The sequence below is a fragment of the Stylophora pistillata genome, chromosome 14 (assembly GCF_964205215.1).
Source record: "Stylophora pistillata chromosome 14, jaStyPist1.2, whole genome shotgun sequence".
Classification (NCBI taxonomy): domain Eukaryota; kingdom Metazoa; phylum Cnidaria; class Anthozoa; order Scleractinia; family Pocilloporidae; genus Stylophora; species Stylophora pistillata.
In genome coordinates, this window is record NC_142532.1 from 7,915,885 (window position 1) to 7,935,314 (window position 19,430).

General features: G+C 38.4%; 1 protein-coding gene and 2 pseudogenes across 2 annotated transcripts in view; 1 reads left to right on the top strand and 2 right to left on the bottom strand.

The window, feature by feature from the left end:
• The window catches only part of LOC148716353 (uncharacterized), a 95,181-nt pseudogene that overhangs the window by 31,232 nt on the left and 44,519 nt on the right, over positions 1-19,430 (bottom strand). The window lies entirely within an intron of this gene.
• On the bottom strand, positions 4,520-5,509 carry LOC148716354 (uncharacterized). The gene is made up of 3 exons (XM_088745620.1): positions 5,416-5,509; positions 5,066-5,187; positions 4,520-4,861 (listed from the first exon to the last, which is right to left on the bottom strand). The coding sequence occupies exons 1-3, from the start codon at positions 5,507-5,509 to the stop codon at positions 4,520-4,522; spliced, it is 558 nt and encodes a 185-aa protein (XP_088601746.1).
• LOC148716355 (uncharacterized) lies at positions 5,669-18,195 on the top strand (annotated as a pseudogene).

Consider the following 19,430-nt stretch of genomic DNA (forward strand, 5'->3'; position numbering starts at 1 on the left):
CTTCTTTAAAGAGGCTTCATGTGGATAAAAGCTGATAGTTTCGAAAGAAACTGTTTGGGGCTGCGTCGGTGGGAGTAACGAAATAATTTGGATATATCAACAAAATTCAAATGAAACAACAAACATATGAAATACATATATATGAACTGCGGTTATGAAACGTATATGTGCACGATCCTTCGCAGTAAAGCACTATTTAAGCAATAGTGAAAATCAGACCTGAAAAAAATTCAGGCCTGTACGGGATTCGAACCACTGACCTCTGCGATACTAGTGCAGCGCTCTACCAATTGAGCTAACAAGCCAACTGGGAGTAGGCCATCAAATGAATTCGACATAAACCCGTAGGTGATAAATCAAACAACAAACATATGAAATACATATATATGAACTGCGGTTATGAAACGTATATGTGCACGATCCTTCGCAGTAAAGCACTATTTAAGCAATAGTGAAAATCAGACCTGAAAAAAATTCAGGCCTGTACGGGATTCGAACCACTGACCTGCGAAGGTCAGTGGTTCGAATCCAATTTCATAACCGCAGTTCATATATATCTATTTCATATGTTTGTTGCTTGATTTATCACCTTCGCCGTCTCTCGTGGTTGAACGACATTCGGTGGTTGCGCCATCTAGTCTTAAAATCTGTCGCTGTGAGGCCAACGTACGTTTCAGTTTCTTCCCTTGTAGTGACTGTGGCTTGGTAGACAACCTCGATTTGAAAACATTCCCCTCCTAAAAGGCATTCGTTTTCGTTTGTGCAGTTGCACAATCTTTGGGGGCGGCTTTCTTCGGACATTTTGCGTTCCTGATTGTGGCTTTGTTATGCCCGTCTATGATCTGTTTCATATTGGGTGTGCATGAGTAGCTCAGTTTAATGGTGTTTCTATTGAAAAATTTCCTCAGTTTGTGGGTGACTGGAAAGCACTTGTCAATAAGGTTAATAAAAGCTCTTCCAATATTGGTCTGGACGTTTCTGTTAAATGGTGGGTTAAACCGAATTATTTTTCTTCGCCTTTTGGTTTGGTATGATAACCGACAGATTCGGACCCTATTCAAAACCAGCAACTACCCCTCTATACGTACACAGCAAGTCTAACCACCCACCTTGCATACTACGAAACATCCCCGAAGCAGTTAATAAAAGACTTTCTGAAATCTCTTCTGACGAAGACATGTTTAACAAAGCCGCACCTCCCTACCAAGACGCGTTACACAAGAGTGGCTACACATACAAGCTGCACTTCACTCAACCGGAACCGCACCGACCGCAATACCTAACCAAAAGGCGAAGAAACATAATTTGGTTTAACCCACCATTTAACAGAAACGTCGAGACCAATATTGGCAGAGCGTCTATTAACCTTATTGACAAGTGCTTTCCAGTCACCTATAAACTGAGGAAATTTTTCAATAGAAACACCATTAAACTGAGCTACTCATGCACACCCAATATGAAACAGATCATAGACGGGCATAACAAAGCCACAATAAGGAAGGCAAAAATGTCCGAAGAAAGCCGCCCCCAAAGATTGTGCAACTGCAGAAACGAAAACGAATGCCCTTTAGGAGGGGAATGTTTGCAAAACGAGGTTGTCTACCAAGCCACAGTCGCTACCAGGGAAGAAACTGAAACGTACGTTGGCCTCGCAGCGACAGATTTTAAGACTAGATGGCGCAACCACCGAATGTCGTTCAACCACGAGAGACCGCGAAATGACACAGAGAAGGGCAAGTACCTGTGGAAACTCAAGGAGAAGAGGCAAGACTATTCGATTTCATGGAAAATTATTGCAAGGGCTAGAGCATATTCCAGTGCCACAAAACGTTGCAATTTATCCCTCACTGAGAAATTTTTTATCTTGTCTTATCCACATGAAGCCTCTTTAAAGAAGCGAGGTGAAATAATGTCCAATTGTAGACATCGGCGAAAATATATTCTCAAGTGTTCTTAACGGTATTATCGGCGCGCGCACGGTTTTCAAGATTTGAATTTTTTAAACATTGTCATGTGATCACGTTGCTGAGTTAGAGTTAACCGTCACGATGCCTCAGTAGGGACCTTAAGCAACCACGACGGCGACGGCAACGAGGACGTGGACAAACAAGAGATCTAATTGGCAGAACAATAGCTCAGCAAGTACATTTTGAAACTTTGTACATTTCTTAGCCGTCATATGCAAAACAACAACGTGAAATCGCCAAAATTTGCGTCGTCTGCGAACCGAAAGCGCGACGGCAAATTATTTTAATTTCCATTTGGAACTCAACGCTACTTTTATACGTCGTGCTGAACTTGAGCTGTGGCGCCGTATGAGACAGTAAGCTCCTGCAGCCATTTTTAAAATTCTAACTAAGAGTAGAAATTCATTTTTTAATCGAAGTCTTCCTTGGCGTTGCCTTCCTGACTGCTTAAGGTCCCTAGTGTGTATGGAGTTTGACTGATGAGTGGATCAACTTTTGTTGGTCTACAAAACAGGCTGTATTAAAATCCATATGTGCGTAACATGAGTAGTCCAATTACAACTATATATATATATGTATACCATACCATCGGCTTGGTAGCGTCTGGCTATCTTCGCGCCCGTTGTATACCATGCTCTTTATACATTGTTGACCGGCTAGACGGGGAACTTGTGACATCCCAAGGACATTGGTCGATTTTTCCCAAAAAACAGAGGCCAGGAATAAAGATTCGGTGCAGCTACAGCAGCGATCTATTGTTTCTTGTCGCTCCTAGTTGATCTTGGATACACTGTCGGCATTATTAAATCTGTGCTGTATCAGACCACTACTGTGGAATACCAAGGGTTAACGGTAGATTCTCTAAAGCAAGCATTCATTGTTCCTGGTAGGAAGATAGAGGCCTTAGCGGTACTGAGAAAAAACATCTTGGGCTGCAAGAAGTACACAAATGTAAAAACCATCCAGAGATTACAGGGGAAGTGTATCTCACTTTCTCTAGCTGTTCCAGCAGCCAAGCTATTCATCCGAGAGCCATGCTATTGCAATCGCAAAGAACAACGGTCGAGTGTCTCTTACTCCAGCATTAAGGGTAGCAAATGATTTTTAGATTTTTTAAAAGACTTAATGCTTTGACTGAGGATTTAGAAAAAATCAGCAACGGGACCTAATGAAAAAAATTGATCAAAACGAAAATGTGCTACATCAGAGCATAAATATTTATGCCTTGACTCCGACTAGTGGCTTTTTGCACGTTCGAGTAACTCTCGGGGTTTTTCTTTCCATGAACATAAAAACCGTTGGTCTTTTAAGGAAAAAGTTACTACAACCTCCCCCTTTAAGACTTCTATTATCATTTAAATCGACGTCTATTATACCTTGCTTTCAAAACAAAACAGTACAAGAGAAAAACAAGTATTTCTGACGTGAATGAATACACGACCCTGCTATCCATCAGTCTTTCACTTAGCTGCTTATTGGGTTATTGACGGCGAAATAGCCTGAATCGTGTTAGAACTTATAATAAGATTAGGGGCCACTAATAAAGAGAAACTTTGCAGGGACAAGATTAAGACTGACATCAAGGCTAAAAACATTATTTCATCGGCCTGACCTCGGTGAAAAGTGAGCCAAGGACAGCTACAAAATGAAACTAACCCACGATCAAAGAACGAACAGAAAAGAATCTAACAGTAATCAGTTCATTTTTCAAGATTAGATCCTCGGGAAAATTGAAACACGAGTACGTTACATTGTATGGCTACGAGTCCCATATGACAGAGCTCTATCTGAACCATGAAAATTGGCAATTTCAGGAAGAAAACAACATAGAAATGGAAAAACTCCTCCTAAAAACCTGTTAACATAACAGATGATACTCGGTTATTGACTCACTGATATAACCTGCTTAGAAGTAAGCTAACCATGAGCTGTATCAAGCTGAGTAACAGGTTAGCAGGTTCTTTATACGACCTATGCGAAATATTCATTGTGTCACCTGTAAGCAGAAAACTGTCTGGTAGATGGGCATATACAGATCCTCAGTTAATTCCTTTTAGACCACACTTCTGGGTCCACATTGGACGAAAGTCAAACAGGACTGAAGACCATAAGGCAGTACATCCCAACAGTTTTAGCAGTTTTCATATCCCTTGTCTTCTGGGAATTACTAAAGGTATGCAGAAGTGAAAATTTTCGAGGTCAGTTGTAGTTCGTAGACTTGTTAAACTGTGCACTTAACATATTACTTTGTTCAAAATTGAAACATTGGTGTCATATAGGAATGCTCTGAAAATTGAAATAATGGCTATGATTTTTTTCAATTGGATGAAAACTAAAACCATTTGAATGGTAAGGTAAGAGTTCCAAACTCAGACAAACTGTTTTGAAGCATTCTATACAATTCCTGAGATGAAATGAATCACAGTGTTTTAGAATTCAAGGTAGTCCAAGTCTAAGTATTTTTAAAAACCGCTTTACATTACTTATTGGCTGAGACTTTAACATCTTGCAGCGTTTATTAAGGTTCTTGATAATGTCCAGTAATGTTGTAGTTACTTACTAGTGGAAACAACTAGTGCCACAAGGTGGCAAACAAACCCACCGGACTCTGATGATCTCCTTACATCAACTCCGGTATATGGCCTCGGAAGCCGTCTGTTTGTTGCTCTCCCGGGCTGTGCAAAGGTGTTAGTCCTCTTTGTGCTTGCGTAGTTGTAGCAGTTGTTTAACCGCATGCGAACATAACGGTTCCATCTTCTGGGATTATACGGGGGTGCGTAACGTTTTACTCTACTTCTTTTTCGGCTTTGACATTTCCACTCCGAATTTCTTCCGTTTGAAGATATGGTTGAGACTCGTCGGAATCTTGTTCGTCGGAATCGGTTAAACAACTGCTACAACTACGCAAGCACAAAGAGGACTAACACCTTTGCACAGCCCGGGAGAGCAACAAACAGACGGCTTCCGAGGCCATATACCGGAGTTGATGCAAGGAGATCAATCTTGTTTGGAGGGCTGGTCTGGAGTAAGAGCAGCTGTAGCTGCTTTGTTCTAGGACGCACAATTGATAACAATGGCTTGTATTGACCCTTCCTCACCTCCTGTACTAGGAATCCCTCATATCCGAGCTTTGCTGGTGCCTCCTTCGGTGAGTGTTTTTCCGCATCTCTGTAAAGATTTTGTACTTCGCTGAACCTTGGGTCCTTCTGTTGAATCGTTCATTGTGGGTCAGGAACGCCGGAGAGTACTTACAAAGTTATGATGAAAGCGTCTTCGCCCAAAACGAAGGGAAATCATAAAGGCCCTAGGTCTCCCATAAATGTCTCTACTGAAGTCTTATTTGACTTAAGAGATACCTGGAAGTATGCTACTTTCAGGACCATTCCCATCAACAGTGCCCTCCGTTGCCTCCTGACCTGATTAAATCAAACAAACGAGCATTACTTACCAGGGTGAACATTGACCGACTTGGGCGAGGTAAGTGCATCTTCATATGATGCAAATCTTTCTGGGGAAAGTAAGATCTTAGCCGGAAGGTTCATTTTATTAACCGAAGTCACTGATCTATATCACTTATTAAGTTGAGGTATGTGGCATGAAAATGTGCATTTAATGACCGGTTGGCTGAATAAATGGAGATCAAAAGCGATTGGTTTTAACCAGCTGTTTAGAGCCACAGGTGTGGTTCTCAAACATTTAAAATGGAAGACAACTTGCGAGTGATTGAAAGTAAGTGTTGGTTCATCGCACCAAGGACACTCAATGATATGTAGCTGCAACTTATCAATTTATTATGGAAAAAATTTTTTCAAGTCCTCCGAATATTTTTCTTGTTCTGTAAACGAAGAAGCCCATAACTCTACGCATTTATACTTTTTTCTCATAAAAGATACGGCATTCCATTCCTTCCCCTCTATAACTGAACAATTCTCAGAATACTTGAAGTTGGACCGATCTGCTAATTTAAGACATTCTGATGCGCTCAATCAAATAAACTGTAAATAAACCTGCAAAACAGCTCACTAAAGTTTTAAGTTCCCTTTTTGCTTTTAAAAACTAAACATTATAAAAATAAAATTACATATCATGAAAACACACAACCCACTTCAGTTTTCAAGGTTTTCTTGTAGGAAACCACTGCTTAAATTTAGTACTATGTAAAATAATTTTCCATATGAACACAATTTAGCAACGCTGCTAACTTCGATAGAATTTGAAGAGTTGCACCTCTGCATACCAATAGCTATTCCTAGAAAACAAAGGAATATGAAAAGCGCCAAAACTGTCGGGATGTATCGCCCCATGGTCTTCCTGTTTGACTTGCGTCCAACGTGAACCCAGAAGTTTGGTCTTAAGAATTCATTGATTATCTATACATGTCCATATACCAGACAGTTTTCTGCTCACAAGTGACGTAAGGAATATTTGACATAAGCCGAATGAAAGAGTTTCCCCACAGATTCAAACTGTTGCTCAGTATGGAGCAACAGGTTAGAGCAACAGGTATGGAGCAACAGGTTTGGAGCTTCATGGTTCGTTTACTCCCGAGCAGGTTATGTTAATGAGTCGCCCTACAGGTCTCATTTCCTTTTTGGACAGATTTTAAAGAAAAGATCTAAAGTTTGACTTTATTCAATCTATTTATTACTCTTTTTATTCAAAATTGGTTAGAATATCATGTTTGAGTTGATTATGAGTGCTTTACTTGGGTTAGTAAAACAATCGGGAACTTTCTCCCTGATCTTTATAATTTAACATCATTTTGTCAAAAGATAACGTTCGGGAATTACTATTAGTTGTACGTTTTTCAAGAGTCAAGAGACTCGAGAAGGTAAAAATAATTCGTATCTAAAATTCTTCATATTGGTAGGTATATCTAAACGTTATCGTTCATTACACTTGTGGCTACTCATGCTCTTTGTTCTTTGAATTTGTTGTAATGGGGATTGGACGTTGAAAAATTGACACGACTCCTTTAATGATTTCTGAAGGATATTGTTTAAACTGAGCTTTAATTTTTTTTCATATCTTGCTTTTTTCTCTTACTCACTTTCTATTCGTTACTTGATACTCATAATAAATAAATAAGGTAACTGGAAGTGATTTCTTTTTTAATCCTTTTCAAATCTTATCTCCGTGACGTTCTCTCGTGATTAATTTTTTGTACTTTTTTAACACTGTTTGATCTGTTACCAGTAAAATAAGGCACACATGTACAAGATAGTTTTTTGTGAGTTTTGAACCAAACAGCGTAACAAACTCTTAATGACTTAGTTATCCTATAGGGATGATAATGGCGTCCATTTACGGTGATCGTAGTAAGACTATTATTGAACAATTTTACCACGAGCGCGCGTTGAATTGAGATAATAATTGTTTTACTAAAAACGCCCCAACCCTGATAGATAGATAAATTTTAGCTTCGGTTCCATCATGAGCTGAAAAGTGCGTACACTTTCAATATTTGTAGAGCATGGTACAATGGCTCATAACCAGTGATGGCTAACTGAAAACTCTTGAATTGCGTCATGCAATGATTCAGTTTTCAACAAACAATTTATTCATAAGCTGGGAGCGTCCGTGAGCAGGATGTAGCGAATTATGTGAATGATTGGTCACCCGATAGGGCAACCTTGCTCGCTTTGATCCCATAAAAAAAAAATGTGTGGAACGGACATACAAAGATCGCAATTTTTCGGACAACGTCGTTGACAAAGTCACAAAAGCTAACAGAAGACATTCAACTATTCTCATTTCACCTAATTTACAACCCCGCTCAAAATTAACTTTTGAAAACTATTTTGGAGAGCTTTTTTTAACGAAATGATTGAACGTTATATCAATCAAGAACGAGAAGAGTACTCAAGAGCTGAGGGAGAAAATTTTTTTTTTTTCGTATTAACAAAGAGGCCGCGAATGGTAGAAATGCTTCAGTTAAAACGAGGTTTATTTCAGATGTAACACTTAAAAAAAACTTGTAAACTAATAGCAGCGTAAATATTTGCTCGAGGACGAACATTGGTGTTTAGTACTTTTAGACTTCTTTCGAACGATATTGTCGTAAAACCTAATGCAGGAAACCCTAATACATGAGATTTTTTTTAAAAGATATTTTTTTGTTGTCATGAGTATGATCTGTTCATATTTACTTTCACAGGGGTTGTAAACGATTACCACTGGTACCTGTTGAACAATAATGGATACTGGTCTCACAAACCAGGCCGAACCCCTGCCACTGACCTTGACGGCAATGGAAACAAGATCCGTGATCCAAGAAACGCTACCAATGGTTTCATACCCTATGAATTTGTTTGTTTCATGAAAGTTAATAAGAAAACTCTAAGAATCCGTTGAGTTTATAACGTATCAGCTAATAGATCTGATCAACACAAACTGAAAACTTCAATGATTAGCCCCGAAAAGAGGGAAATAAAATGACTGTTTAAGAACACGAACTCCTTTATCAGTTCAATGCTTTCTGTTACCGTTTATTCCTCGTCAGCATAACACTGTTTATTTGGATGTTAAAGAAAACTGGAAAAGAGTCGCTATGAAAAAAATTTTGATTCACTACCTGCTCGTTATGATTTTTACAAGGTATCATAAGTTCAAAAATGTTCTCCAGCTTCTCTAGTTTTTGGTCGCCTGCATCCAAGCCATGTGAATAATATCAAACTTTCCTCTTAAAATTATAATTTGCGAAACTGGATGTCCTTGAGGATATCTTTCCCTTAACCCTTTTTTTTTTCGTACATTTTTCTACTTTTGTAATGTTCTGTCGATAAACAATTCAAACCACTAGAGACTTTAAGCTGCTCTATCTTCTTTAGGTCAGCTCTACCCAGCACCGCTTTATCACTATGACCATGAGTTCGCACCTTTGCACAACTGTTCAAGGTATTGAAGTGATCACCTCAATGAAAGCTTAAAATGAAAACATTCCACCTGTCCAGCTTTCCAAACTGCGTAAGAATTTGATTTGCGTCAGGTTTGCTTTAAAATGAAATGAAAGGTTCAATATAAAGTTCACTAGTGGCTCAAAGGGGTTTCATCTCTTGCTTTTATATGAATATTTCGAGATGATAAACCTATATAAGAAATCGAAAGGTTCAAATCATCTTTACTGCTTCTGAAACTCTTACATAGAGTTGAACATACGCTAATTAAAATCTTTTCTCGGCAAAAAAAGGCTAAAAGTAAACTAACGAAACAAACTAACGTTGAAAAGACCGACGCATCTGGTGCATTTTAAAAGTACTATCTCGAGGTATTTGGTCGACGTAAATGACTAAACACAAAGGTCTCATACAGCAAGAAGTAAGCGCGGATTCGTACTATTTTTAATTTCTTCGAGACGATTATCTGTTGTTTAAGCAATAAAGAAAAAATTCTCCCAATTCAAGAGAAAAAAAATAGCTTGCTTCAAAGATTTTGCTTTTTTCTTTCGTAAATGCTGGGCGCTTTTCGTAGCAGTTAGGACAATTAAACATAACCAGTCTGACAATATTGGCACAAGGGCCCGTAAATGATTTTTAGATCTTTTAAAGGACTTAATGCTATGACTGAGGATTTAGAAAAAATCAGCAACGAGACCTAATGAAAAAAATTGATCAAAACAAAAATATGCTACATCAGAGCATAAATATTTCTGCCTTGACTCTGACTTGTGGCTAATTTTGCACATTCGAGTAACTCTCGGGGTTTTTCTTTCCACAAAAATAAAAACCGTTGGTTTTTTAAGGAAAAAGTTACTACAACTTCTCCCTTTTAGGAATGCTATTATCATTTAAATCGACGTCTATTATACCTTGCTTTCAAAACAAAACAGTACAAGAGAAAAACAAGTATTCCTGACGTGAATGGATACACGACCCTGCTATCCATCAGTCTTTCACTTAGCTGCTTATTGGGTTATTGACGGCGAAATAACATGAATCGCGTTAGAACTTATAATAAGGTTAGGGGGCCAGTAATAAAGAGAAAATTTGCAGGGACAAGACGGCCATCAAGGCTAAAAACATCATTTCATAGACCTGATCTCGGTGAAAAGTGAACGACTGACAACTACAAAACTGATGAAACTAACCCACGATCAAAGAACGAACGTAAAATAATCAAACAGTAATCAGTTCATTTCTCAAGATTTGATCCTCTGGAAAATTGAAACACAAGAACGTTACGTCGTATAGCTACGAGTCCCATATGAAAGAGCACTATCTGAACCATGAAAATTGGGCAATTTCAGGAAGAACTTTTCATGCCTTTGTTAAGTCGAAAGGCAGTATTACGGTGGATAGAACACGTTCGCTATAGACTACTTTTTAACTAATTTGTGTTAATTTGTGGTTTCATGGCCGTTCGAAAATGAGAATGAGGTTAAAAATGAATTGTTCTCACCTGCTTTAATAAAGATCAAAGTTATTCTCATAAGATCAACCATTTAGAAAAAACAAAGAACAAAGAAATGGAAAAACTTTTCCTCAAAACCTGTTAGCATAACAGATGATACCCGGTTATTGAGTCATTGATATAATCTGCTTAGAAGTAAGCTAACTGTGAAGTATCAAGCTGAGTAACAGGTTAGCAGATTCATTATGTCACTGTTTGGAAGATGGGCATATATAGATAATTAGTTAATTCCCTTTAGACCAGACTTTTGGGTTCACGTTGGACACAAGTCAAACAGGAAGACCATCATGGAGCAATACATTCCAACAGTTTTAGCGGTTTTCATATCCCTTTGTTTACTGGGAATTACTAAAGGTATGCGGAAGTGAAAAATTTCAAAGTCAGTTGTAGTGCATCTAACATATTACTTTATTCAAAATTTAAACATTGGTGTCATATAGGAATACTCTAAAAATTGAAATTGATTCTATGCTGTTTTTGAATTGAATGAATACTAAAATCATTTGAATGGTAAGGCAAGAGTTCCAAACTCAGACAAACTGTTTTGTAGCATTGTGTTTTGAAACTTCCTCTCGCACCTCTCGAGTACTCTTCTCGTTCTTGATTGATATCACGTTCATTCATTACGTTGAAAAAGCTCTCCAAAATAGTTTTCAAAAGTTAATTTTGAGCGGGGTAGTAAATTAGGTGAAATCAGAATAGCTGAATGTCTTCTGTTAGTTTTTGTGACTCCGTCAACGACCTTGTCCGAAAATTACGATATTCGTATGTCCGTTCCACACATTTTTTTTTCTACACGGGATCAAAGCGAGCAAGATTACTCCCTCGGGTGGCAAATCATACTCATAATTCGCTACATCCTGCTCACGGATGTTACCAGCTTATGGCTAAATGGTTTTGTTGAAAACTGAATCATTGGATGACGTAACTCAAGAGTTTTCTTTGGCTTACGCATCATTGGTTATGAGCCATTATACCATGCTCTACAAATATTGAAAGTGTACGGACTTTTCAGCTCATAATTGAACCGAAGCTGAAAATTTATCTATCTATACGCTGGGGCGTTTTTAGTAAAACAATTATTATCTCAATTCAACGCGCACTCGTGGTAAAATTGTTTAATAATAGTCTTACTACGATCACCGTAAATGGACGCCATTATCATCCCTACAGGATAACTAAGTCATTAGCCGTTTGTTACGCTGTTTGGTTCGAAACTCACAAACTTTTCTTATAGCCAACGTTCTCCAATACTTCAGCCGGATTGAAGTAAGAGGACATTTCAAGTCAGTCATGATAACAAAACTGCCAAGCTAGAGTACATCTACCTCAAAACGAATTACTGTTCCGAAGATTAAGCTCGTCTGCCGCAGGGTTCAAACCTCAAAACAAAAGAATAATAATTTGTGTTAGCGCGTGTTAAGGAGGAAACCTCGGCTTATACGCATACCAATTCATTTCGCTTACTTTGGCGTGTTTTTTTTGTTGTTGCCCCATGACTCGCCAGATTCCGAAAATGTGTAGAAGGAATTTAAAGAATGTTTTTTCGTTCTCTATCTAAGAAACGCCAGTGAATTAAAAAAGTAGCAATACCTTTTTCCTTGATCTTAACAATATACAATATCGATGCATATACAGGCAAATCTTATTGCTTTTATTCCTCTATTGGTAAACCATAACTCGAATAGAGTTGCTTTTCAGTGAAAGGCGAATTGTTTTAAAATACCACTACAGTCTATGAGAAGAGCTTCGCAAGATCTAGACCGCTTTTTCTGGAGATTTGCACAAACGTTTATACCCTGAAAACGCAAGAATGAACTGCAATTCAAATTTCGAGCCTTACAAGAGGTTCTGCCCTTTAATGCACTTGAGGGACCTTGAAAACATTACGCATACATTTTTCACTAGGTAAATGCCGGAAAAGAATGAAAACTTCTAAGATTGCCACAATAAACGCTACTCTGATAAGGAAGGAGGATTGTTCTACTTATCATACACATAAGGGCGTAATTATATGGAAAAGGACACTAGTAACTTACTTCTCTGCGATTTAGTCATACCATTTCAAAAGAAGTTTTAACACTTGTAAAGCATTTAGTAAGGTCATTTGTCAACTGGAGCTTTTCATATTTTCGGTAACTTTTAAAAGGAAGAAGAAGCTATGTGTGTTCAGTTGTCACCTGTGGGAAGAGGTTTCAATTTTCCACAACTCTCTATTTCAATTTTAGTCATGGGAAGCTTTCTCCTTTTTCCAAATCTTCGGTAAAACCCAGCGTTTGATAGTATTCACATTAAACCAAATTCTTTTGCTTTGAGAAAAATCTCGTGACCATTTTGTAAACAAGAAACTAGCCCTCCGAGTTTTTTACTTCCGCTGCGGTCCGGAACCTGTTCACACGATGCCAAAGAGTGGTACGAAAACATATCCAATAAGTGACGATTCACTTTCAAGATCGAAGCGGCGCAGCGTCGCTCAGTTGTGAAAACCGCGCCGAAATCAGCGTTGCCTTTGTTAACAGAAGCCCTATCCGATATGGTTTTTGTGTCGGCGCACGAGCTGTCCGGTATAGTGAAGACAGCCTTACTCACTTACTCTTCGTTGCTTGATGCTCATAATAAATAAATAAGGTAAGTAGAAGTGATTTCTTTCTTAATCCTTTGTAAATCTTGTTTCTGTTTGTGACATTCTCTCGTGATTCATTTTTAGTACTTTTTTAACGCTGTTTGATCTGTTAGCAGTAAAATGAGGCACACATGGACAAGACAGTTTTTCATTCATGTTCATTAGAAAATGGCACTCTTGTCTTGTTTTTCAGTATTCACGGAAGCGTGGTAGCATTTATTTCATATCCTTGAGAAATTTAAAAATCAGAGTCAACTATAACCTACCATGAATTGACGAACGGTTTTGACTTTCTCGAATAAGAAAAGATCCTTGAGGCACACGAGTGTGCACGACTGGCTAAAAGTGACAGAACATAATTTTTTATACGTTGATGCATCGCATTTCTGCCTTGATCTAGCTTTTTAGTCACGGTCAGTTAAGCTGAGGATTTTTCTAAACACTTAAATCATTTTCGTATACGACTACCAATTTTTCTTTTAGTTGGATAATGTAATAAAAGCAGTTTTCATTTGAAGCAGACCAATATCTCTTATCTCTTAGAAGCTATGCGTAGTTTTAGGGTATCGTTCTGGCAAGGTTCTTCTGACTTCCTTTGCAACTAGAAAGTTGTTTAAGGTAGTCTATATATGAGATGAAAAAGACAAGAGATGAATCTCTTGTACTTGATCAGCTTGGGCACAGCCGCCTCTAATTGAAGTATCAAAACAGGTTATGTTTTAAATATAAAATTTGATCGATCAGTCTCTCTGTCCGTTTGGTCAATTGTCTCATCGAACAACTTAGAATTACTGTCCAGGAGGGAGGATTGGATTCCACAATATGGCGGCCTTGCCTCTTGTGTTGATTTCTGCTATCTCGAACGCTGTACTCAATTTACAGCTCTGTATCATGAATTTAACTGCTTTGAATCACCTGAAAAGACGACGGAAACGACTTCAACTTTTGCTGATGCTCAAGGATTTAAGAGAGAGAACTAACGGAAGGAGGTTTCCTCGTGCAAGATTATTTTGGATCAGGGGCGGGAGATGTAATGAATCGTGGGACAACTTTATTAGCCAAATAGTGACTGCAGAAGAATGGAAGGAAAATTTCCGTAGAAACCGCGAGAAATTTCTGAAGTTATGTGCCGACCTGAGGCCTAGTTTAGAAGGACAGGCTACAAGGACGCGAATGCCATTATCGGTCGAAAAACAAGTTGCTGTCACCCTCTATTATCTTGAGCTGAAGGGCGCATGAGAAAGGTAGCCAAAGCTATTGGCATTGGTAAATCAACTGATTCAAAGGTGGTGAGACGTGTCACCATGGCTATCTCTAGGCTGCTTGGTCCGCTGTATAATAATAAACATCCCCAGACAATCGAAGAAGTTAAAGAAATGGCCCCGCACTTCCAGGAAAGACATGGATTCCCCCAATGTCTTGGAGCAATCGATGGCACACACAGGGATCAAGGGAAAATACACCGCTGTACAGTATAATCAATTGACCCCAGGCCCTCTTCGTCCCGTACGCTTCAATGTAATCCGTTAGCTCGGGTGAACGACTTGTTTCAATTCTGGGCCGTTTCTGTTCATACTATGCCGCAGTGTTTTTCATGTCGACACGAAAAGCGGTTCGGTATAGTGTAGACATAGCCTAAGAGAAAAAAAGCAAGATATCGCTCAGTTTGAGCAACATCATTCAGAAATCATCAAAGGAGTTGCGTCAATTTTTCAATGTCCAATCCCCCTTACAACACATTCAAAGAACAAAGAGCCACAAGTTTGATGAACGATAACGTATAGATATACCGACTTATACGAAGAATTTTAGATACGAATTGTTTTTACCTTTCTCGATTCTGTTGAGAAACCGTACAACTAAAAGTAATTTATGGAATTAGTTCCAGAACGTTATCTTTTGACAAAATGATGTTAAATTATCAAGATCCGGGAGAAATTTCCCGATTGTTTTACTAACCCAAGTAAAGCACTTGGTTTCGTGATAAACCTTAAAATGAATTGTTTTCACTAACTCCTTTATTTCCTTTATCTTTTCTCTTCTTTTTCTTCTTTTTCCTCTCAACGCAACAACCTACTGCACCTTCTTATATAGTTCCTTACAATCTTTCTAGAAGATTCTACAGATTTTCAACACGACTATTTTTAGTAACATTACATCATAGAATTTTCCAGAATTTACGGTAAACAACTCGAGTTTCTATAAATAGACGTCACGTACTCATGTCGAATCCACTAGAACTTTCCCAAAGGACTAATCAAGAATGTTACGGAAATCATAGGATAATCGATAAACGTGCCAAATAACATGTCTTCTGTCCAGCACTCATAATCAACTCAAACATGATATTCTGACCAGTTTTTTAATAAAAAGAGTAATAAATAGATTAAATAAAGTCAAACTTTAGATCTTTTTTTTAAAAATCTGTCCAAAAATGAAATGAAACCAGTAGGGCGTCTCAGTTACATAACCTGCTCAAGAGTAAACGAACCATGAAGTAACATTCTGAGTAACAGGATGACTCTGTGGAGAAACACTTTATTCGGCTTATGCCAAATATTCATTACGTCACTTGTGAGCAGAAAACTGTCGGTATATGGACATATATAGATAATCAATGAATTCTTAAGACCAAACTTCTGGGTTCACGTTTGACGCAAGTCAAACATGAAGGCCATGGGGCGATACATCCCGACAGTTTTGGCGTTTTTCATATGCCTTTGTTTTCTAGGGATAGCTAAAGGTATGCAGAGGTGCAACTCCTCAAAGTCTATTGAAGTTAGCAGCGTTGCTAAATTGTGTTCATAAGGAAAATTATGTACATAGTACTAAATTTAAGCAGTGGTTTCCTGCAAGAAAACCTTGAAAACTGAAGTAGGTTGTGTGTTTTCATGATATGTAATTTTATTTTTATAATGTTTAGTTTTTAAAAGCAAAAAGGGAACTTCAAACTTTAGCGAGCTATTTTGTATGAATATTTACAGTTTATTTGATTGTGTACATCAGAAGGTCTTAAAATGGCAGAACGGTCCAACTTTAAGTATTCTGAAAATTGCACAGTTGTGGAGGAGAAGAAATGGAATGCCGAACCTTTTATGAACAAAAAGTATAAATATGTAGAGTTATGGGCTTCTTCGTTTACAGAACAAGAAAAATACTCGGGGACTTAAATTGATAACATACAGCTACATATCATTGAGTGTCATTGGTGCGACGAACCAACACTTACTTTCAATAACGCGCAAGTTGTCGTCCAGTTTAAATGTTTAAGAACTACACCTGTGGCCCAGTTTAGCACCACTCTCTTGATATAAACAGCTGGTTTAAACCAATCGCTTTTTATCTCCATTTCTTCAGCCAACCCGTCCTTAAATGCACATTTTCATGCCACATGCCTCAACTTAATGAATGATATAGATCAGTGATCTCGGTTAATAAAATGAACCTTCCGGCTAAGATTTTTATTTCCCCAGAAAGATTTGCACCACACGAAGATGCAGTTACCTCAACGCAGTACTCAATGTTTACCCTGGCAAATAATGCTCGTTTGTTTAATTTCATCAGGCCAGGAGGCAACAGAGGGCATTGTCGATGGTTGTGGTCATGAGAGTGGCATACTTCCAGGTATCTCTTAAGTCAAATAAGACTTCAGTAGAGACATTTACGGGAGACCTAGGGCCTTTATGATTTCCCTTCGTTTTAGGTGAAGATGGTTTCATCATAACTTTGGAAGTACTCTCCGGCGTTCCTGACCCACAATGGACGATTCAACAGAATGACTCAAGGTTCAGCGAGGTACAAAATCTTTACAGAGATGCGGAAAAACACTCACCAGAGGAGGCACCAGCAAAGCTCGGATACGAGGGATTCTTAGTAGAGGAGGTGAGGAATGGTCAATGCCAGCCATTGGTATTAATTGTGGGTCCTAAAACACAGCAGCTACAGCTACTCTTACTCCAGACCAGCCCTCCAAACAAGATTCCGACAAGTCTGAACCACATCGTCAAAGAGGAAATTCGGAGTGGAAATGTCAAAGCCGAAAAAAGAAGTAGAGTGAAACGTTACGCACCCCCGTATAATCCCAGTAAATGGAACCGTTCTGTTCGTCGCATACTAAGAAACAACTGCTACAACTACGCAAGCACAAAGAGGACTAACACCTTTGCACAGCCCGGGAGAGCAACAAACAGACCGCTTCCGAGGCTATTTACCGGAGCTGACGCTAGGAGATCATCAGAGTCCGATGGGTGTGTTTTCGTAACAGCCGAAACGAATATGTCCGCTCCTTCTGGCGATGAACACCTTGTGGCACTATTTGTTTCCGCTAGTAAGTAACAACAACATTGCTGAACATTATCAAGAACCCTAGTAAACGCTGCAAGATACTGAACATGAGGTCCATTTCAGATGTCACACTTAAAAACTTGTAAACTAATAGCAGCGTAAATATTTGCTCGAGGACGAACATTGGTTTTTAGTACTTTTAGACTTCTTTCGAACGATATTGTTGCAAAATCTAATGCAGAAAACCCTAATGCATGAGATTTTTTTTAAAAGATATTTTTTTACATATGATGCACGATCCTCGCAGTAGATAGCGCTATTTAAGCAATAGTGAAAATCAGACCTGAAAAAGATCAGGCCTGTACGGGATTCGAACCACTGACCTCTGCGATACTAGTGCAGCGCTCTACCAATTGAGCTAACTAGCCAACTGGGAGCAGGCCGTTAAGTTGATTCGTAATAAACCCGTGAAAGTGATAAATGAGATACAATGAAATATATGAAGTTCCTATATTTTGAACTGCGGGATTAGATACATATGATGCACGATCCTCGCAGTAGATAGATACATATCTTAAATAGCGCTATCTACTGCGAGGATCGTACATCATATGAATCTAATACCGCAGTTCAAAATATATGAACTTCATGTATTTCATTGTATCAGATATTTTTTTGTTGTCATGAGTATGATCTGTTCATATTTACTTTCACAGGGGTTGTAAACGATTACCACTGGTACCTGTTGAACAATAATGGATACTGGTCTCACAAACCAGGCCGAACCCTGCCACTGACCTTGACGGCAATGGAAACAAGATCCGTGATCCAAGAAACGCTACCAATGGTTTCATACCCTATGAATTTGTTTGTTTCATGAAAATTAATAAGAAAACTCTAAGAATCCGTTGAGTTTATAACGTATCAGCTAATAGATCTGATCAACACAAACTGAAAACTTCAATGATTAGCCCCGAAAAGAGGGAAATAAAATGACTGTTTAAGAACACGAACTCCTTTATCAGTTCAATGCTTTCTGTTACGTTTATTCCTCGTCAGCATAACACTGTTTATTTGGATGTTTAAGAAAACTAGTTCGCCATGAAAACAATTTTGATCCACCATTTGCTCGTTATGATTTTTACAAGGTATCATAAGTTCAAAAATGTTCTCCAGCTTCTCTAGTTTTTGGTCGCCTGCATCCAAGCCATGTGAATACTATCAAACTTTCCTCTTGAAATTATATTTGCGAAACTGGCTGTCCTTGAGGATATCTTTACCCCATTGTCGTACATTTTTCTACTTTTGTAATGTTCTGTCGATGAACAATTAAAAAAAACTAGAGACTTTAAACTACTCTATCTTCTTTAGATCGGCTCTACCCAGCACCGCTTTATCACTATGGCGATGAGTTCGCACCTCTTCACCACTGTCCAAGGTTTTGAATTGATCACCTCAATGAAAGGTTAGAATAAAAACATTCTACCTGTTCAGCTTTCCAAACTTTATAAGAATTTGAAATGGTAAATTGGCCACCGTAACGATTACAAAAGCTGACGTTTCGAGCGTTAGCCCTTCCGTCGGAGCGAATTATGTATAAGAATTTGGTTTGCGTCGGGTTTGTTTTGAAATGAAATGAAAGATTCGATATAAAGTTCACTAATGGCACAAGGGGGTTTCATCTCTTGCTTTTATATGAATATTTAGAGATGATAAATGATGATGAAAAGTCCAAATCATCTTCATTGCTTCTGAAACTCAGTCCAATCTCTTACGTCGAATTGAACATACGCCAATTAAAATCTTTTCTAGGCAAGAAAAGGCTAAAAGTAAACTAATGAAGCAAACTAACGTTGAAAACACCGACGCATCTGGTGCATTTTAAAAGTACTATCGCGAGGTATCTGGTCGACGTCAATAACTAAACACAAAGGTCTCACACAGTAAGAAGTAAACGCGGACTCATAACATTTTTAATTTCTTCGAGACGATTAGCTGTTGATTAAGCAATAACGAAAAAATCCTCCCAACTCAAGCGAAAAAAAAATACCTTGCCTCAAAGATTTTGCTTTTTTCTTTCGTGAATTCTGGGCGCTTTTCGTAGCAGTTAGGACAATTAAACATAACCAGCCTGACGATATTAGCAG

Bases quoted from the DNA above. Each gene is read 5' to 3' on its own strand.
- LOC148716354 (XM_088745620.1), bottom strand. From the start codon at position 5,509: ATGAACCTTCCGGCTAAGATCTTACTTTCCCCAGAAAGATTTGCATCA. The intron at 5,188-5,415 runs GTAAGTAATGCT...CTGACCCACAAT, and splicing joins GTCGGTCAATGTTCACCCTG to GAACGATTCAACAGAAGGAC. The intron at 4,862-5,065 runs GTGAGGAAGGGT...GCGTAGTTGTAG, and splicing joins AGGGATTCCTAGTACAGGAG to CAGTTGTTTAACCGATTCCG.